Here is a 22,148-nt window from a genome sequence, read left to right on the forward strand (position 1 = left end):
GGATAATGCTGGGCAGACTTATACGGTCTGTGCCAGAGCCGGTGGTGGGAAGCGGGACTGGTGGTGGGAGGCGGGGGTAGTGCTGGGCAGACTTGTACGGTCTGTGCCAGAGCCTGTGGTTGGGAGGCAGGGCTGGTGGTTGGGAGGCGAGGATAGTGCTGGGCAGACTTGTACGGTCTGTGCCAGAGCCGGTGGTTGGGAGGCGGGGCAGGTGGTTGGGAGGCGGGGATAGTGCTGGGCAGACTTATACGGTCTGTGCCCTGAAGAGCACAGGTACAAATCAAAGTAGGGTATACACAAAAAGTAGCAAATATGAGTTATCTTGTTGGGCAGACTGGATGGACCATGCAGGTCTTTTTCTGCCGTCATCTACTATGTTGTGTGTATCATCCCAAAACCTTCTTATAGCAGGCGACATCAACCTTCACCTCAAGGACACCAACTTAACTAATGTGATTGAATGCAAAGACTTCCTTCAACTATGGGAGCTCCAATGGCCAAACATTCAACCCACCCATATTAAAGGACATACACTAGACATAATCACATACAAATTCTCTTACGAACTAAACCTCAGACTAAAAGACACAAAATGGACAGCCACACCATGGTCCAATCATTACAAAGCGAACCTATCCCTCCAATGGAGAACAAAAACGTTCACAATACAAACAGGAACAAACAACATACACCACGAGAGGAAAAATAGACCCATTAATATTCTGGCAACAATTCTATGATAATGAATTGACAACACCAACTAACTTACCCCAGTTTCTTCATGACTGGGACAACAGATGCAGCACCATATTAGACAACATAGCACCTCTCCAAACCAGAACCTCACACTGAAAAAACTCAATACCATGGTATAACGAAGAGCTGAAAGATCTAAAAACACAAGTCAGAAGATTAGAATGAGCATGCAATAAGAAAAAAGACAACTTAGCTCTCAACAAATGGAAACAACTACAAAGAAAATACAAATACACCATCAGACAAACCAAAAGAGCATATTATAAAACTAAAATCTGACCAGGATACAAGGATACACACAAACTCTTCCAACTCGTAAATTAACCTACTGAACACTACGTCAGTTACCTCTAACAGTGATACCCCATCAGCGAATAATATTGCGAATTACTTCAAAGAGAAAATCAGAAAATTACAATCTATGATACCCAATAACACAACGGAATACACAAATCTCCTTGATTGTCTAGACCCAATACACGGGGAATATCCAGCAGACTGATCATGGACCAACTTTGATTCACTACTGCCTGAAAAAGTTTCTCAACTACACAAAAACTACGCCAAATCACAATGTAAACTAGACACCTGTCCTAGCAATCTTATAAGATCTGCCCCTCAACAATTCGTAACAGACCTCACGAATCACCTAAAACTATATGCTACAAAATGGTCTTTTCCCAAAAGACAAAGGAAATATACTACTCACTCCTCTACCTAAAGACACAAAGAAAAGTACAAATGACTTGACCAATTACCGCCCAGTAGCATCTTATCCCACTGATAACCAAACTTATGGAAGGAGTAGTGACGGAACAGCTCACTAACCACCTAAATAAACACTCAATTTTACATGAATCTCAATCAGGATTTAGTTCGAATTACAGCACAGAAACAGTACTAACAACCTTAATGAACAAATTCAAACAAACAATCGCAACTGGCAATAACATACTTCTTCTTCAATTTGATATGTCCAGTGCCTTCGACATGGTCAACCATGGAATATTATTACACATCCTGGAATACTTTGGAGTTGGAGGCAACGTTCTTCACTGGTTTAGAGGATTCCTCACAACGAGAACATATCAAGTAACAACCAAAACAGAAGCATCAGTCCAATGGACATCTGAATTCGGTGTTCCCCAAGGATCACCCCTCTCACCTACCCTCTTTAACCTAATGATGACACCCCTAGCTAAGTTACTAGACAATCAAAATCTCAACCCATACATATATGCAGACGATGTAACTATCTACAGCCCATTCAAACATGACCTAAAGGAAATCACCAATAAAATTAACCAAAGTTTCCAAATCATGCACTCTTGGGTGGATGCATTTCAGCTAAAACTCAACGCAGAAAAAACACAATGCCTTATAATCACCTCACAATACAATACAAATAAATTTATCACCATAACAACCCCTAACTTATCCCTTCCAGTCTCAAACAACTTGAAAATTCTGGGAGTTACCATCGATCGAAATCTCACACTCGATAATCACGTGAAGAACACAATTAAGAAAATGTTCCATGCCATGTGGAAACTCAGAAGAGTAAAATCGTGCTTCCCAAGGGCCATCTTTCGGAACGTGGTACAATCAATGGTACTAAGCCACCTGGACTATTGCAATGCTCTATATGCTGGCTGTAAAGAACAGACCATCAAAAAACTTCAAACAGCCCAAAATACCGCAGCCAGACTCATATTTGGGAAAACAAAATATGAAAGTGCAAAACCACTAAGAAAGAAACTTCACTGGCCCCCAATTAAAGAACGTATCACATTCAAATTCTGCACGACTGTTCATAAGATCATTCACGGTGAGGCCCCGACCTACATGATGGACCTTGTTGACCTGCTACCAAGAAATGCTAAGAGATCTTCCCGCACCTTTCTTAACCTACACCACCCTAGTTGTAAAGGTCTAAAATATAAAGCAACACACGTGACCAGCTTTTCCTACTTGAGCATACAACTTTGGAACTCAATTCCAATTCACCTGAGAACGATCAACGATCTAACTAACTTCCACAAATCCCTAAAGACCTACCTCTTTAACAAAGCCTACCATGGTATCCCTTAACTAAATATAACACATCACCTACCCGACTCTACTTAGAATGTATCTTTTACTGCCTGACCAAACCACTTAGTACATAAGTGCATAAGTAATGCCGCACTGGGAAAAGACCAAGGATCCATCAAGCCCAGCATCCTGTCCACGACGGCGGCCAATCCAAGCCAAGGGCACCTGGCAAGCTTCCCAAACGTTACAAACATTCTATACATGTTATTCCCGGAATTGTGGATTTTGTCCAAGTCCATTTAGTAGCGGTTTATGTACTTGTCCTTTATGAAACCGTCTAACCCCCCTTTTAAACTCTGCCAAGTTAACCGCCTTCACCACGTTCTCCGGCAACGAATTCCAGAGTTTAATTACGCGTTGGGTGAAGAAAAATTTTCTCTGATTTGTTTTAAATTTACTACACTGTAGTTTCATCGCATGCCCCCTAGTCCTAGTATTTTTGGAAAGCGTGAACAGACGCTTCACATCCACCTGTTCCACTCCACTTATTATTTTATATACCTCTATCATGTCTCCCCTCAGCAGTCTCTTCTCCAAGCTGAAAAGCCCTAGCCTCCTTAGTCTTCCTTCCTAGGGAAGTCGTCCCATCCCTGCTATCATTTTAGTCGCCCTTCGCTGCACCTTTTCCAATTCTACTATATCTTTCTTGAGATGCGGCGACCAGAATTGAACACAATACTCAAGGTGCGGTTGTACCACAGTATGACAGTGTCCCACTGATTATTCTCCTTTCATCAGGTCTCCGATATGCCTATTATATCTTTTGGTATTCACATATAGACATTTCAGACTGTTCTTATTTTTTTATTTTATTTTTTGTTACATTTGTACCCCACACTTTCCCACTCATGGCAGGCTCAATGCGGCTTACATGGGGCAATTGAGGGTTAAGTGACTTGCCCAGAGTCACAAGGAGCTGCCTGTGCCTGAAGTGGGAATCGAACTCAGTTCCTCAGTTCCCCAGGACCAAGGTCCACCACCCTAACCACTAGGCCACTCCTCCACGTATACATCATGCTCAGAATTTAACAGTATTAATTTGCAATCTTTTGCCTGATTTTTATTTAAGGACACCTGATCTACTATGGTCTCTTTTGCAACCTCACTATCGGGATACCCTATCTTCCTGTTTTGGTGATATCTTTAAAGGATATCTTAATCCGAACCATGCACTTTTGAGCAACTGACGGCCTTCCCCCCAATTTCTAGTTTAAAAGCTGCTCTATCTCCTTTTTAAATGCTGATGCCAGCAGCCTGGTCCCACCCTGGTTAAGGTGGAGCCCATCCTTTCGGTATATGCTCCCTCTTCCCCAGAATGTTGCCCAGTTCCTAACAAATCTAAAACTCTGTTCCCTGCACCATCGTCTCATCCACTCATTGAGACTCTGGCGCTCTGCCTGTCTCTTGGGTCCTGCGTGTGGAATGGGTAGCATTCCACACGCTACCCTAGAGGTTCTTTATTTGAGGTTTCTACCTGAGGCGCAGATGATCAAAAGCCCTGCGCTGTTCCAAACAGCGCCCTAAAAATAGCGCCGGGAGAGCGCAGGGCTTTTCTGCATCAATGATCAAAGATAATGCATGCAAATCTAAGCAGCGCTATTATCTTTGATTATCATGTTTAAAGTGCGGGAGAACTGTGCCGAGCATGTGCTCAGCACAATCCTCCCGCACTTGTTTGACAGGTCTGGGCTGTCAAAAGCCCAGTCCTGTCAAACAGCCTGCCCCGAGGCACGAACAATGAGGCCCCCCCCCCCCCAAACCCCCAGAAAACGTTGTGGCCGCCGCCGGCCAAACCCTCTCCCACCCTCCCACCCACCGACGGGGGGGTGGGGTGGATGATCGGTGGGTCTCCAGCCCCAGAAACGTGAACGGGGGGCTGGAGATCCGGTGGACCTCTGGTCCCCCCGACGATCCCCCCCCCCCCCAATGTTCACGGAGGGCTGGAGATCCGGTGGACCTCCAGCCCCCACCCACCCCCCTCGTCGGTGGAGGCGGCCAATCAACGATTTCTGGGGGTTTCGGGGGCTGGAGACCCACCGGATCTCCAGCCCTCCGTGAACATGGTGGGGGGGGGGGGGACCAGAGGTCCACCGGACCTCTAGCCCCCCGTTCGCGTTTGCCTTGGGGGGGAAGGGGGGCCTGCCAGCATGCAACTGCATGCTGGACAGGGCTCACCATTCCTCCCCAATGATCCGCAAAATCTAACGCCAGCTCGGAGCTGGCGTTGATTTTGCTGCGGCCAGCGACCCAATCTTTGGTGCGCTGCTCGCTGATCATTGGGGATGAATGCGTTAAGCGCCAATTAGCATGCATTTGTATGCTACTTGCACTGAGAGCCCTCGAGTGCGCTGTTTCAGGCGCTCGAGGGCTCTGATCATGGGTCGGCTGCAAACTCTGGCGCTAGTATGGCGTTAACAGCCTCTAGCGCCAGAGTTTGCTTTTGATCATGAGGGCCTAAGTGTCTAAATTTGGCTTCCAGATCCTCCCTCCCACATTTTCCTATGTCATTGGTACCCACATGTACCAAGATAGCTGGCTTCTCCCCAGCACTATCTAAAATCTTATCTAGGTGATGTGTGAGGTCTGCCACCTTCGCATCAGGCAGGTAAGTGACCCGGCGTTCCTCATGTCCAGCAGCCACCCAGCTATCTACATGCCTAATAATCGAATCACCAAATACAACAGTTGTCCTAACCCTTCCCACCTCGGCAGTAGCTTCTGGAGACACATCCTCGGTGCGAGAGGATATTGCATTCTCTGGTGTGCTGGTGCAGTGTATAGGATTACTTCCAGCCTCACCAGGGTGATGCTCTCCTTTTAGAAGTCCTTCCTCCTTCAAGATAGCACAGCGGCTGCCAGATTAGAGGTGGGACTTCTCTACAAAGTTCCTATAGGCCGCCTCTCTGTGTTCCTCAGCTCCTCCAAGTCTGCTACTCTAGCCTCAAGAGAACGGACTCGTTCTCTGAGAGCTAGGAGTTCTTTGCATCGAGCACACACATGGGAGATAATCAGTGGTGTGCTGGTAAATGTTTAACAACAGGCTCTCTCCCCGGACCCCCTCTGCGCACCCCCCCCAAATTGCAGAGATGGCTGTAGCCGGGGAGAGAGCCTTGGGGGGGGGGGGGGGGGGGCAATGCATTACTCCAGGGAAAAAAATTTAATGATCCCAGGTTCCAATCTAATTCATGTTTAATGTACATAAGTAATGCCATACTGGGAAAAGACCAAGGGTCCATCGAGCCCAGCATCCTGTCCACGACAGAGGCCAATCCAGGCCAAGGGCACCTGGCAAGCTTCCCAAACGTACAAACATTCTATACATGTTATTCCTGGAATTTTGGATTTTTCCAAGTCCGTTTAGTAGTGGTTTATGGACTTGTCCTTTAGGAAACCGTCCAACACCTTTTTAAACTCTGCTAAGCTAACCGCCTTCACCACTTTCTCCGGCAACGAATTCCAGAATTTAATTACACGTTGGGTGAAGAAAAATTTTCTCAGATTTGTTTTAAATTTACTACACTGTAGTTTCATCGCATGCCCCCTAGTCCTAGTATTTTTGGAAAACGTGAACAGACGCTTCACATCCACCTGTTCCATTCCACTCATTATTTTATATACCTCTATCATGTCTCCCCTCAGCCGTCTCTTCTCCAAGCTGTATAGCCCTAGCCTCCTTAGTCTTCCTTCCTAGGGAAGTCGTCCCATCCCCGCTATCATTTTAGTCGCCCTTCGCTGCACCTTTTCCAATTCCACTATATCTTTCTTGAGATGCGGCGACCAGAATTGAACACAATACTCAAGGTACGGTCGCACCATGGAGCGATACAACGGCATTATAACATCCTCACACCTGTTTTCCATACCTTTCCTAATAATACCCAACATTCTATTCGCTTTCTTAGCCGCAGCAGCACACTGAGCAGAAGGTTTCAGTGTGTTATCGATGACGACACCCAGATCCCTTTCTTGGTCCGTAACTCCTAACGTGGAACCTTGCATGATGTAGCTATAATTCGGGTTCTTTTTTCCCACATGCATCACCTTGCACTTGCTCACATTAAACATCATCTGCCATTTAGCCGCCCAGTCTCGTAAGGTCCTCTTGTAATTTTTCACAATCCTGTCGCGATTTAACTACTTTGAATAACTTTGTGTCATCAGCAAATTTAATTACCTCGCTAGTTACTCCCATCTCTAAATTATTTATAAATATATTAAAAAGCAGCGGTCCTAGCACAGACCCCTGAGGAACCCCACTAACTACCCTTCTCCATTGTGAATACTGCCCATTTAACCCCACTCTCTGTTTCCTATCCTTCAACCAGTTTTTAATCCACAATAGGACATTTCCTCCTATCCCATGACCCTCCAATTTCCTCTGTAGCCTTTCATGAGGTACCTTGTCAAATGCCTTTTGAAAATCCAGATACACAATATCAACCGACTCCCCTTTGTCCACATGTTTGTTCACTCCTTCAAAGAATGAAGTAAATTGGTCAGGCAAGATTTCCCCACACAAAAGCCATAAATAAGTAAATATAAACTTTCAATGTTGAGCACCTGATTCTCAAAGTGGACATATTCCAAACACTATAATGAAAATAAAATGATTTTTTCTACCTTTGTTGTCATGTGATTTTGTTTTTCTGATCATGCTGGCCCAGTATCTGATTCTGCTGCTATCTGGTCTCTAAACTACGTTTCCAGGGCTTCCTTTCCATTTATTTCTTTCCTTTTCTCCTTCATTTCTGGTCCTCCGCAAATTTGACTGTCCAGTGGATCCAGCTTCTGCCTATTTTCTTCATCCATGTGCAGTTTTTCTCTTCTCTTCCTTTTCCCTCATCTCCTTCCTCACTCTTCCCTTCCCTCCATCCATGTCCAGCATTTCTTCTCTCTCCCCTGCCCTCCCCTCCATCCACCCATGTCCAGCAACCCTCCTCTTCCCTGCCCTGCCCTCCAGCAACTCCCCTGCCCCCCTCCTCCAGCCACCGAGGTTGTCCAGCGGATGCTTCGGGGCAGGCAAGAAAGATCCTCAGTCTTGTCTGCCCGCTGCCGGCGCTGACGGATCGCTCTTCAAAATGGCCACCGAGACTTACAAGGACGGCCTCCAAGACTTCAGCAGAAGTCTCCGGAGGCTGCTGCTGGTAGTCTCAGCGGCCGTTTTTAAAGAGCGATCCGGCAGTGGGGGAGGGTTAGCACTGGTAGCGGGCAGGCAAGACTGCCTGCCCCGAAGAATTCGCTGGACAAGGGAGGTGAGAGACCGGACCCTGTAGGAGGGAGGAGAGCCGGCTCGCCCTCAGGAACCACCGGCTCGCAAGTCGGTAAAAAATTTAACAGTCGGCTCGTGCGAGCCGGCTCCAGCACACTACTGTGTGCCGGAGCCAGTGGTTGGGAGGCGGGGATAGTGCTGGGCAGACTTATACGGTCTGTGCCCTGAAGAGCACAGGTACAAATCAAAGTAGGGTATACACAAAAAGTAGCACATATGAGTTGTCTTGTTGGGCAGACTGGATGGACCGTACAGGTCTTTTTCTGCTGTCATCTACTATGTTACTATGTCACTGGTGATAATCATACATGTGACACTCAGTGCAAAAGACTGAATAGCACCCCTCTCGCTGCTGGACTACTGTTTGCATCTTAGTGTTATAGAGTTGTTTAATTAAACTTCTTAAGGAACTAGGGATATCAGATGAATAATAATGATCATTTTGACTGTTGTAATTTGTAGTTTATTTATGATTTGCTTCTTAGAAACTAATTAAATGTAATTCAGACTCTAATGAAAATTGAAAATTCCCCTCTTATTTTCTTAATTAGAATATTTCACTATAAGGAAAGAGTTGAGCTATGGGTGGGTGGGAGTTGGGGAGTGTGGGTGGGAATGAGGACTGAACTGTGCCTTCTAGGGACTATCTGTTAATGCTGTGGTAGAAACTTCAAGTTTTAAAACTATGGGAAAAAGGGTATTGAGACTAGCTAATAAAGTTTGCTTGCTTTTATTTTTATTTTAAAATTCCTTTTTGAAACCCTAATCTTTAAGCTTGGCAGAATCTTCAAGTTTTAAAACTATGGGGAAAAGTGTATGGAGACTAGCTAATAGAATTTTAAAATTAAAAAAAAAAAAAGGCACGCAAACTTTAACTGTTTCTCTGAGGACAAGCAGGCCGAATAATCCTCACAAATGGGTCGGTGATCCGCTCTGATCCGGGAACTGGCATTTGAAATAGAGCCTTCTGAGTGCGCATGCACAGAGTGCCTTCCTGCCTGCCGTGCTTCTTAGTTACTTTTTTTCTGCATGAGGCACAGCAGTTTTTCTGGCTCCGCATCCTCGCCCGGGAGAGCCTTCAGTTCCTTGTTTTTTTTTTTTTTTTTGCTCGTTTAGCCTGTATTTTTTTTTCCTTTTTTTCTTTTTCTTTTCAGTGTCAAAAAAAAAAAAAAAAGTTCTTTTTATTTTCCTAGGTTTTCTGTTTGACCCGCTCCTTTTATTTTTAGTTGCGGCCGTTCTTAGGCCTGCCGGGTCTTCCCCTTTTTGTTTCTTTATTTTTCAGCACAATCGTGTTTTTTGATTTGGCTAAGGCAGTCTTTCCTTCCATGTCATCAAAGATTCCCAGTGGCTTCAAACGGTGTTCTCGGTGCAACCGGACCATCTCAGGCACTGATACCCTTTCATTGTGTATTCAGTGCCTTGGGCCCGACCATAGCCCAGCTCGTTGTGGCCTTTGTCTTCGTATGAAGAAAAGGACTCAACTGGCTCGAGAACCCAGAGAGAAAAACTTTTTGGGGTTCGGTCTGTTCCTTCGGCATAGACGTTGGGAGTGGAGGTAGGCATAGCTGCTGAGAGACTTCAACACACTGTGAGCAGTAAGGCATGGGTCTCCACATGCCTCGAGGTCTCCTGCTATGCAGGCCCCCCGGACCGTCCATTGTCTGACCTGACCCCGAGGAGACATGAGGATTCGACATCCTCATCGACACAAAGGAGCCTCGGTGAGGTGCATCGAGCGAAGGCTAAGAAGCACCAACACCATTCTCCCTCGATGGAGCTCCGGGGACATCGGCATGTGAGACGTGTCAACACCGGGAAGACCGCTCTCCCTCCATACAAGAGGTACTGACATGACTGTTTCCTAGCATTCCTGTTCCTGAATCCCAGGCAGCTCTGCTACTGACTGCTCCATCAGCCCCACAGCCTTTTCCGATGGCAGCTCTCGACGAGTGGATTCGGGCCTTGATTCCAGAGCTTCTGGAAGGACTGCTGCGCCATATTGCATCGGTGTCGGGGGTGCTTGCACCTACCTTGCCATCTGCTGCAGCAGTGTCTGGCCCTCCACTCGCAGTAGGCCTCCGAGCTCAGCGCTGCTTGCAGCTCCAATATAGGCTGCCACCCAAGTCGACTCTCCATAGACATTGATGGAGGAAGCTTCGTCGCAGTCCATGCGGGGGTCGGCTCCTCGACATCTCCATCGAAATCACGGGTTTTCTGCGTCAACGCGGGTTCGGTCTCGGAAGTCACTGAGCGAAGTGCTGTCGGACAGCGAGGAAGAACGCTCATGGGAGTCAGAGGAAGATCCCAGATACTTCTCCTCAGATGAGTTCTTTGGGATTCCCTCTGAACTTTCCCCTCCACCTGAAAGGAGACCATCTGTTTCTGAGAGCCTCTCCTTATCTTTTGAGCGGGAAATGGCTCAGGCCATTCCATTCCCCGTAGACGTGGAGGATCCCAGGGCTGAGATGCTCAAGGTCTTGGACTACATCTATACCTATAGAGGCAATGACAGCTCCTTTGCATAAGGTACGCGGGGAAGTCATTATGCAAAACTGGGCGTCCCCTCTGTCAATCCTCATATTTCCAAAAAAAACTGATTCTCAGTATCGGAACCACAGGGAGCTTGGGTTGATGAGGTCTGTTACCCCACAACTCCATGGTGGTGGACTCCGCTCTCAAAACAGCCAAGAGTTCTAGAGAGTATGCTTTGGTGCCCCAGGCAGAAAAGCTAGGACCTTGGAGTCTTTTGGGAGGAAAATGTATCAGGCTGCCGTGCTCGCTGTCCGTATTCAATCATACCAGCTCTTCAATCATACCAGCTGTGGAATTCGGTTCAGCAGCTGTCTAGTTTGGTCAATGCCCTCCCTCTAGAGCCGACTGAAGCTTTTCGCCAGTTGGTCAAACAGCAGAAGGCGTGTCGTAAATTTTTGGCCACTTTGGTGTCGCATCCAGGATCTGTACTCAAGGTATAGCAATGCGCAGACTCTCAAGGCTGCATGTTTCTGACCTGGACCATTTGGTCCAACAGAGGATAGCGGATGTTCCTTGCCGGGGGGAGGGGGGGGGATAATCTTTTCGGAGAGAAGGTGGAAAATCTAGTTGTCCAGATCAAGAAGCACACAGATGCTATGGCTTCTCTCTCTCGCCAGACACCTTCTGCTACCACCTCCTCAACTAGGAGGTTTTTTGGTGGGTGGGTCACAGAGTGCTCCCTATTCCTTTTCTCTAGGTGTAGGGTGTCTCGCCAACCTGCTTAGGCTCAGTCCCACTGTGCTCAATCCCGTCAACAGCGTGCGCCCAAAGCCCCCTGCTGCTTCCCAGCAAAAGCAAAGGACGGACATTTGGCTGACTCCAGGAGAGCATAGCCACAGTAAAAGTGTCTGTGCCAGATGAGTTGCTGTTTGGGGGGAGGCTATTGTTTTTTCACCAAAGTTGGCTTCTCATAACCTCCGACCGGTGGGTTCTTCAAATAGTCTGATTAGGATACACCCTTAATCTGGAATCCAAACCTCTAAATTGCCCACCAAGCGCTCATTCATTCAGCTCTTCGCACGGGCAGGTACTTGCAGAGGAACTCTCCGCCCTTCTAAAGGCCCATTCGGTCGAACCCGTTCCACCAGGGGAAGAGAGGCTGGGGTTCTATTCCATGTACTTCCTTCTGCAGACGAAAACGGGGGATGCGTCCCATTCTAGACCTAAGGGCCCTGAGCAAATTCCCAGTTTGAGAAAAGTTCAGGATGGTTTCCCTGGGCACCCTTCTTCCCTTGATTTAGGAAAACGATTGGCTGTGCTCTCTGGACACATATATGCACATTCTGATATGTCCAGCTCACAGGAAGAAGGTATCTGATTTTGGCTGGAAATGCAGCACTTCCAGTACCGCATGCAGCCCTTTGGCCTAGTGTCAGCTTCCATAATATTCACAAAATGCGTAGTGGTAGTTGTGTTCCTTTATCTCGACGATTGGCTGGTGAAGAGCATTTCTGAGGATGGTGCTCGTGGTCAATGCGGAAGACTATTTAGATGCTGGAACTCATAGGGTTCGTAATAAATTACCCCAAGTCCCATCTCACTCCTGTTCAGGAATTGGAGTTCATTGGAGCACAGCTCAACTCATAAGTACTGTCTAGAATTGGGGGGTCCCGAGCCCCCCCCAAGAAGGCTAGAGTGACCTTAATCTGACTCCATCTCTAAATAACACTAGTACTGGGGTAATCAAGGAGTTATTGCCTCTAAGGGAGACGTTAGGTCTAAGGAAAAGATACCAGCCTTATGACAAACTGGATTTAGATTACAAGTTATACAATGCATTTATACTTACAGCCTTTGATCATTAAGTGAAGCCCACGAATCATCATTTGGAATGAGGAGTTTATTTGCTAAGGTATAAGTCAAATCAGTGATTGACAACAGGCATGTACAATCAATTAATTATAGGAATATAATAAGCTACAAACAGGTGTTAATTATTTGCTAATGTTTTATAATTTCTTTTACCAATTGGAGGTTTTACAAGGGAAAGCAATTAGGTAATTTGTTAATTCTGCTGGACACATTGGTTTCCCTTGGAGGGAGAGTGGCAACCCTATTCTCTCTAACTCAAACCAGGAAATACCCGGATTTTTATAGGTGCCCTCAGGATATGGATAATATGACAGTAGATATACCTGATTGGATCTATGCTAATGTCATGGTTGTCACTGATTGGCTCATGCTAATGAGTAGCTTCTATCTTGCTAACATGGTTTTGTCTTTAGCTCGCTTGATCACAAATCTTAAGCAAGACCCTGCTCACAGGAAAGTCTCCCTCCTCTCTTGGACAGCTAGTTCCCTATTTTCTCTGCACCTGGCATGACTCACTCATTGCTCAACTTGTTTTTCTAACTTACATTAGAGAAAATTCCACTTTGTAACAGATACGGGCTTCCATTTTGTGTTGAAATCCTCCATTTTGTTTCCATATCTATTAACTTTTCCTAATTTAGCTTATTTAGGCCTCAATGTGGGCTACAAACTAGGCCATACTTTTCCAGTAAGCTCCCAGTTGTGTCAGCCATCAGATTTCTGACTCAGCCAAGGTCTGTAATGGCCTGAGCTCTATGACTGGGCCCGCCACCATTCCAGTGGGGGGGGGTCTCTGGCTGTATCATAATTATACAGTACATAAGTAATGCCACACTGGGAAAAGACCAAGGGTCCATCGAGTCCAGCATCCTGTCCACGACAGCGGCCAATCCATGCCAAGGGCACCTGGCAAGCTTCCCAAACGTACAAACATTCTATACATGTTATTCCTAGAATTATGGATTTTTCCCAAGCCCATTTAGTAGTGGTTTATGGACTTGTCCTTTAGGAAACCATCTAACCCCTTTTTAAACTCTGCTAAGCTAACGGTCTCCACCACATTCTCCAGCAACGAATTCCAGAGTTTAATTACGCGTTGGGTGAAGAAACATTTTCTCCGATTTGTTTTAAATTTACTACACTGTAGTTTCATCGCATGCCCCCTAGTCCTAGTATTTTTGGAAAGCGTGAACAGACACTTCACATCCACCTGTTCCACTCCACTCATTATTTTATATACCTCTATCATGTCTCCCCTCAGCCGTCTCTTCTTCAAGCTGAAGTCGTAGGGAAGCTTTCTTCATAGGGAAGTTGTCCCATCCCCGCTATCATTTTAGTCGCCCTTCGCTGCACCTTTTCCAATTCCACTGTATCTTTCTTGAGATGCGGTGACCAGAATTGAACACAATACTCAAGGTGTGGTCGCACCATGGAGCGATATAATGGCATTATAACATCCTCACACCTGTTTTCCATACCTTTCCTAGTAATACCCAACATTCTATTCGCTTTCTGAGCTGCAGCAGCACACTGAGCAGAAGGTTTCAGTGTATTATCGACGACGACACCCAGATCCCTTTCTTGGTCTGTAACTCCTAACGTGGAACCTTGCATGGCGTAGCTATAATTCGGGTTCTTTTTTCCCCACATGCATCACCTTGCACTTGCTCACATTAAACGTCATCTGCCATCTAGCCTCCCAGTCTCGTAAGGTCCTTCTGTAATTTTTCACAATCCTGTCACGAGTTAACGACTTTGAATACCTTTGTGTCATCAGCAAATTTAATTACCTCGCTAGTTACTCCCATCTCTAAATCATTTATAAATATGTTAAAAAGCAGCGGTCCTAGCACAGACCCCTGAGGAACCCCACTAACTACCCTTCTCCATTGTGAATACTGCCCATTTAACCCCACTCTGTTTCCTATCCTTCAACCAGTTTTTAATCCACAATAGGACATTTCCTCCTATCCCATGACCCTCCAATTTCCTCTGTAGCCTTTCATGAGGTACCTTGTCAAACGCCTTTTGAAAATCCAGATACACAATATCAACCGGCTCACCTTTGTCCACATGTTTGTTTACTGCTTCAAAGAATTGAAGTAAATTGGTCAGGCAAGATTTCCCCACACAAAAGCTGTGCTGACTCGGTCTCGGTAATCCATGTCCTTGGATGTGCTCTGTAATTTTGTTTTTAATAATAGCCTCTACCATTTTCCCTGGCACCGTCAGACTCACCGGTCTATAATTTCCCGGATCTCCCCTGGAACCTTTTTTAAAAATGGACGTTAGATTGGCCACCCTCCAATCTTCCGGTACCACGCTCGATTTTAAGGATAAATTGCATATCACTAGCAGTAGCTCCGCAAGCTCATTTTTCAGTTCTGTCAGCACTCTAGGATGAATACCATCTGGTCCAGGAGATTTGCTACTCTTCAGTTTGCTGAACTGCCCCATCACGTCCTCCAGGTTTACCATGAAGTCAGTAAGTTTCTCCGACTCGTCCGCTTGAAATATCATTTCCGACACCGGTATCCCACCCAAATCTTCTTCGGTGAAGACCAAAGCAAAGAATTCATTCAATCTCTCTGCTGTGTCTTTGTCTTCCTTGATCGCCCCTTTTACCCCTTGGTCATCCAGCGGCCCAACCGATTCTTTTGCCTATCTTCCCGAGGCGTGGGCAGACAACCTTCTGTCCCTAGTGTCCAAGATTCGAGCATCACTGCTCGGCAGATGTTGAGACTGTAGGGACACATGGCCTCCACAGTTCATGTTACGCCCGTGGCACGTCTGTACATGAGATCTGTTCCATGGACCCTGGATGTCATCCACATCTCCACCAATTTTGTACATTCTCTTCAATGGTGGCCGATTCAATCCATTTTGACCATGGGACGTCCGTTCTGAATTCCATAGCCGCAAAAAGTTCTGACGACGAGTGCATCTCTTCTGGGGTGGGGAGCTCATGTAGATGGGCTTCACACCCAGGGAGCCTGGTCCCCCCAGGAAACATCTTCAGATCAACCTCTTGGATTTCCGAGCGATCTGGAACGATCCAAAGGATTTCAGAGATCGGCTGGCCAACAAAATTATCTTAATTGAAAACAATCAGGTTGCTATGTGCTACACGAACAAGCAGGGGGGCACCGGATCTCGCCCTCTGTGTCAGGATGTGGTTTTGGGCGTGCCGCCACGGCATGTTTCTCCAAGCCACTTATCTGGCAGTTGTAAACAGTCTGGCCGATAGGCTGAGCAGGGTAATGCAACCTCACAAGTGGTCACTGAATATGAACGTATCCCGTTAGATCTTTCGAGCGTGGGTCATCCCCTTGGTGGATCTTTTAGCCACTCAAATCAATCACAAGGTCCCTCAGTTCTGTTCCAGGCTTCATGCCCACGGCAGGCTGGCATCAGATACCTTTCTCCTACATTGGGGAACAGGCCTTCTGTGTGCATATCCTCCCATAATTCTGGTGCGGAAGACTTTTCTGATGTTACGATTCTGCCCATGTTTCAGGCTCTCAGTCATCTCGCCACCTGGTGGCCAAACCTGGTGGCTGCATTGAACTGGCTGGTTTGTCACCCGTTACAGATTTCAGTCCGGTCCGGATCTTCCGGGCTACCAGACTTGCTTTCTTTGGTTGAATCTACACAGCACCGGTAGTTGCCTGGTGATTGCTGCAGCTAAGCCTCAGCTGCTTCTGTGCTTATTAGTCAGTTGGATATTCTCTGCCTTTGCCTTTGCATCGCCTAAGGCCCTGAGGTTTGTTAGGGTGCTGTTTGCACTTCTGCTCAGTCTGGTTTCTTGCCCTGATTCTCGTCTATTTTAGTTAGTCTGTGGGTAGTTAGATTAGGTTATTTGTTTGCTAGTGTTGTCTCTGGGTTTTAGTTTTGTGTTTAGTCTTTGTCTGTTTGTGGCCTAGTGGCTGCTCTGCAGCTTTTAGTTCTGTGTCTTGTTTGTCAGTGTTTTGTTCCCTGTTTTAGTGGCTGCTTGCAGCTTTCAGTCTTGCCCTTTAGCTTTCCCTTCCTTGCCCTGCTGTCCCTGTACGTTCCTTTCCCCTCTGACCCTCAGTCCTGGTTCAGCCTAGTGAGTCTCCAGTCCTGCCTTGCCCAGTTAGTCCTGCCGGCCACTTGCAGCCAGGGGCTCAACTCTTGGTGAAAGGTGGCCATGTGTAGGTGAAGGGTTTTGCCTGTCGCTGCCGCTCCTCGGCAGTGGCCCAAGGGCTCACAAACCTAATTCCAGTTTTGAAAGACGTGACAGCAGAAATTCAAGCAAGACCACAGAACTATGATCCTGATTGCGCCGTACTGGCCATGTTAGATTTGGTTCCCTCTTTTTCTGGAATTGTCCTCTGAGGAAATGTGGAGATTGGAGTGTTTCCCGATCCTCATCAACAGAACGAGGGGTCGCTTCTACATCCCAGCTGCCAGTCTCTGGCTCTCAAGGTCTGGATGTTGAGAGCCTAGAATTCGCTTCCTTGAGTCTTTTGGATGGTGTCTCCTAAGTCTTGCTGGGTTCCAGGAAAGATTCCACTAAGAGGTGTCACTCTTTTAAATGGAAAAGGTTTGCTGTCTGGTGTGACAGCAAGGCCATAGATCCCCTTTTTTGTCCCACACAGACCCTGTTTAAATATCTTCTGCACTTATCAGAGTCTGGTCTCAAGACCAGCTCCATAAGGGTTCACCTTCGTGTAATCAGTGCTTATCTTCCACGTGTAGAAGGTAAGCCTATCTTTGGACAACCTTTAGTTTGCTTCATGAGAGGTTTGCTTTTGTCAAAGCCCCCTGTCAGACCTCCGCTAGTGTCATGGGATCTCAGCATCGTTCTCACCCAGCTGATGAAAGCTCCTTTTGAGCCACTGAATTCCTGCCATCTGAAGTACTTGACCTGGAAGATAATTTTCTTGGTGGCTGTTACTTCAGCTCCATATGGTCAGTGAGCATCAAACCCTAGTAGTGGATGCACCATATACTAAGTTTCAGCACAACATAGTAGTCCTCCGCATGCACACTAAGTTCCTGCCGAAGGTGGTGTCGGAGTTCCTTCTGAACCAGTCGATTCTTTCCAACATTTTTTTCCCTGTCCTCATGCCCACCCTGGCGAAAGCAGCTTGCACACCTTGGACTGCAAGAGAGCATTGGCCTTTTACTTGGAGCGGACGAAGCCCTTCAGATTGTCCGCCCTGTTGTTTGTATCCTTTGATCCCAACAGGAGTGGAGTCGCCATCGGAAAACACACAATCTCCAATTGGCTTGCAGATTGCATTTCCTTTGCTTATGCTTAAGCTGTGCTGACTCTGGAGGGCCATGTCATGGCTCATAATAAAGTCAGCCTCCATTAAAGAGATTTTTCTGCAACGTGATCTTCAGTCCGCACATTCACATCACACTACTGCCTTGAGCAGGATATCTGACGCGACAGTTGGCTTGGGCATTTGGTGGTGTAGAATGTATTTGGGGTTTAGAATCCAACTCCACCCCCCCCCCCCCCCCCGGCCAGTTTTTGTTCTGTTCTAGGCTGCACTCTCAGGTAGTTTGTATATATTTTCAGGTTAATCTACGTTACTTCCTCTCCATTGCGAGTTACAGTTGACTAAAGTTTGTTGTTTTGAGTGAGCTTGGATGCTAGGGCTACCCCACTTGAGGATTATTCAGCCTGCTTGTCCTCAGAGAAAGTGAAGATACTTACCTGTAGCAGGTATTCTCAGAAGACAGCAGGCTGATAATCCTCACAAACCCGCCCACCTCCTTTTGGAGTTGTCTCCTCTATCTTGTAGTCGTGACTGAACTAAGGAGCGTGACCACGCTGTGGGTGGGAAGGCTTTCAATGCATGCTCAGTCGGATGCACGGTGTGCTCAGAAGGCTGTAGCAGACTTTTTGGTATTTCAAATGCCGGTTCCCGGGCTGGCGCAGATCGCCGACCCACTTGTGAGGATTATCAGCCTGCTGTCCTTGGAGAATACCTGCTACAGGTAAATATCCTCGCTTTGCCAATATCCTACAATTCCTCTTTTAAACCTCAATCTTTAAGCTGTGGCAGAAACTTCAAGTTTTAAAATTGAGGAAAAGGGTATGGAGACTAATAAAGTTTTCTTTTTTTTTTTTTTTTTTAATTTTAAATTCCGTTTGTCAATATTCTACAATTCCTCTTTTAAACCCTAATCTTTAAGCTGTGGCAGAAACTTTTAAGTTTTAAAACTAGGGGAAAAGGCTATGGAGACTAGCTAATAATGTTTGGTTGCTTTTTATTTTTAATTATTTTAAAATTATGTGTTTATCAATATCCTACAATTCCTCTTTTAAACCCTAATCTTTAAGTTATCAAGCTCGGAATAAAATAATGTCACTTACCCACAGAGATGTTTTTTCCAAGTCTGGCAAATGTAATCCCATGTAGCATACTTTGCCTATAAGCAAAAGCAACGTTGTATTGCTATGCCCTAGTGAGTAAGTGACAATTTCCATGTTTGAATCATTTGAATTAAAGCAGAAATGCAATCATTTTAACCTGTTTTTGCTGAAATTTTCACGCTAGATTTGTAAACCAGTTTTGGAACACTAGAAAAAAACTGGTTAAATGAGATGCCGCTGCTCCCCTCACCCCCATTCCCCCATTTAAACAGTTTGTCTCAAAAAGTCTAAACTTAATTTCCTTTGTTGCAGGGATACTCTAGTTTTAGACAAGGTGCTGAGACCTCTTATGGACAAAATTATGGAAGTTGCAATGCAAACTATGGAGAAACTGAAACAGGTAATGAAAGTACATGAACTGTTACTCTTACTTTTGTAGGTTGTACAGGACTACAAGTACTGTTTGTAGGATTTTGTTGAGGTCATATAAATTGTAATTTGTCTGTGAACAAACAGGATTTAATGTGACATCATTTCAGTGGCGCCTGACCAGTCCCTTCTCCCAGACCAGTCCCAGAGGCCAAAACATTTTTTCCCCGTCCTCATTCCTGCCCTGCTGAACGTCAGCTGCACACATTGGACTGCAAGAGAGCATTGGCCTTCTATCTGGAGCGGACACAGCCCAACAGACAGTCCGCCCAATTGTTTGTTTCTTTTGATCCCAACAGGAGGGGAGTGGCTGTGGGAAAACGCACCATGTCCAATTGGCTAGCAGATTGCATTTTCTTCACTTACGCCCAGGCTGGGCTGGCTCTTGAGGGTCATGTCACGGCTCATAATGTTAGAGCCATGGCAGCGTCGGTAGCCCACTTGAAGTCAGCCACTATTGAAGAGATTTGCAAAGCTGCGACGTGGTCATCTGTCCACACATTCACATCTCATTACTGCCTGCAGCAGGATACCCGACGTGACAGTCGGTTTGGGCAGTCAGTGCTTCAGAATCTGTTCGGGGTTTAGAATCCAACTCCACCCCCCTAGGCCCATGTTTGTTCTGTTCCAGGCTGCACTCTCAGTTAGTTGGTAAATTTTTTAGGTCAATCTCAGTTATGTCCTCGCCGTTGCGAGGCCCAATTGACCATGGTTGTTGTTTTGAGTGAGCCTGGGGGCTAGGGGTACCCCATCAGTGAGAACAAGCAGCCTGCTTGTCCTCGGAGAAAGCGAATGCTACATACCTGTAGAAGGTATTCTCCGAGGACAGCAGGCTGATTGTTCTCACAAACCCGCCCGCCTCCCCTTTGGAGTTGTGTCTTCCCTTCTCTTTGTCTTGCTACATATGAGAGTGGCCGGCACGAGCCGGTTCGGGCGGGAAGACGGCCGCGCATCGGCGCGTGAGGACTAGCAAAGGACTTTGCTAGGAAGTGTTCCGATTGGAGAGGCTGCCGCGGACGTCACCCATCAGTGAGAACAATCAGCCTGCTGTCCTCGGAGAATACCTTCTACAGGTATGTAGCATTCGCTTTACCACAGGAGTGGTGGAGGGTGTTACCTGCCTGTTGCTTTTCTCCAAAGATAAGTAGACCATCATATTCTCATAGCTGGGTGTCGTTATCTTTCAGAGCCCAGTGTGGACATTGACTAGTGAGATTGTTAGAACTTTCTAGTGGTGTCCCATCGCGCATGCGCTGGTTCCTTCCTTCCCAACGTGCAGCCTTCGTTTTTCCGCAGAGCAGGGAGGATGCGTCATTTTGTTCTCTGTGTATTTTCTCTCTTGTTTGCAGTGCCTTTCCCTTTTTAATTTTAGAAGTTTTTCGGATCTTAAGGTTTCCTTTCTTTTTTGCAAGTGGCTAGGCTTTTTTAGGCCAGAACATAAGACCTCAAGTTCAGCCTGTCTTTTACTGTTCACAATTTCACAATTGAGTTTAATTTGGCTGTGATTTTTTTCTCTATGTCCCTGAAGACCCTTCAGAAGGTGTACAGTGACAGAACAGTGACTTTAAAACTGCCTTAATTCTTGAATTGTATTTCTCTAGTTTGGCCAGCAGGTGGTCAAGTTTATGCGTGAAGCTGTTAACAGAGAAAAGACCTACAGTGATGTGGCCAGGGTTGCCAGGTGGAAATTTTTTTTCCCACCCAATCCAGCCTAAAAACAGCCCAAACCCCGCCCCTGACACCCCCACCCCTGTGTCATCAACCCCGCCCCCGTCATCGGCCCCGCCCAGAACGTCACTAACCCCGCCCAAAACGTCACTAACCCCGCCCCCCGCGGCCGAAAAAACCGCCCGAAAACCGCGGAAAAGAAAAAAAAAAAGCCCAAAAAACCGCGACCCGCCACGGGCAAAAATTTCCCGCGGCGGGTCACAGAAAACCGCCCAATTGGGCGGTAAAACCGCCCACCTGGCAATACTGGATGTGGCCAGTTTTTTTTTTTTTTTAATTTGTTGTTCTGGGCTCTGATTGGCCTGGAATTTGAAGTTACCCAGAAGTTACTGGCTTTTGTTTGTCTTAGCCAGGAAGAAAAGAGTAGGAACTCTTTATTGAGGCTCGGTGAACAGTTATATGTCCTGATCTTCTGTCTATAATTTTTAGCTATAATGTTCTACTTCAGGTTTGCTGCACTGTTTCCCATCCCCCATCTTTCTTTACTATCAGCCTCATGAAGGAATTTCTGGCTGGTCACAAACTCTGATGGTGCCTACCATTACTAGGGCAACTCAGCTACCTGGTAAAACTTGTTACATATGTAATTTACTGAGAAAAGGTATTGCGAGACACCAATTGCAAGCCTCCAGCACATATGAAAGACCCAATTACAACTCTCCAGCATATATGCAGCACCTATGATTGGTCCAGGGTAGAGGAGAGGTGGATGCTCACCACAGCCTATAAAACCATGCTGCAGACAAAGAAACTCTGAAAAACTAGCTATGCTTGGAAAGAGAGTTTCAGATCCGTCCCATGGCTTATTTTTTCCCGAAGGGGGTGCTCTCCCCCCTTCGTTGAAACTAATTCTCTATAGCTAAGAATCTTTCCTTCCTTCCTTCCTTTCTTTTTTTTTTTTTATTTATTTTTTATTAATTATTCATTTAGAAATATACAAGAAACATCTTGCATGGAAAAGTGTTTGTTACTTAGGAGATTACTTATAAAACAAAAAGGAATTCCTTCCTTTCTTTCTTTTTCTTTTTTTTTCTTTTTCTTTTTCTTTTTCTTTCTTTTTTTTTCTTTCTTTTTTTCTTTCTTTCTTCCTTCCTTTCTTCCTTCCTTCCTTCCTTTCTTTTCTTTTTTTCTTTTCTTTTTCTTTCTTTTTTTCTTTTTCTTTCTTTTTTCTTTCTT

The 22,148-nt window shown here is 46.1% G+C and overlaps 1 protein-coding gene across 2 annotated transcripts in view; it reads left to right on the forward strand.

Moving 5' to 3' along the window:
• TAF15 (TATA-box binding protein associated factor 15) overlaps positions 1 to 22,148 on the forward strand; it is a 329,472-nt gene that overhangs the window by 60,997 nt on the left and 246,327 nt on the right. For both annotated transcript variants that reach the window (XM_030185658.1, XM_030185659.1), the window contains one exon: positions 19,128 to 19,215. In XM_030185658.1, the coding sequence (XP_030041518.1) occupies positions 19,128 to 19,215 (88 nt within the window). The remainder of the gene's footprint in view (positions 1 to 19,127; positions 19,216 to 22,148) is intronic.

Source organism: Microcaecilia unicolor, chromosome 13 (assembly GCF_901765095.1).
Source record: "Microcaecilia unicolor chromosome 13, aMicUni1.1, whole genome shotgun sequence".
Taxonomy (NCBI): domain Eukaryota; kingdom Metazoa; phylum Chordata; class Amphibia; order Gymnophiona; family Siphonopidae; genus Microcaecilia; species Microcaecilia unicolor.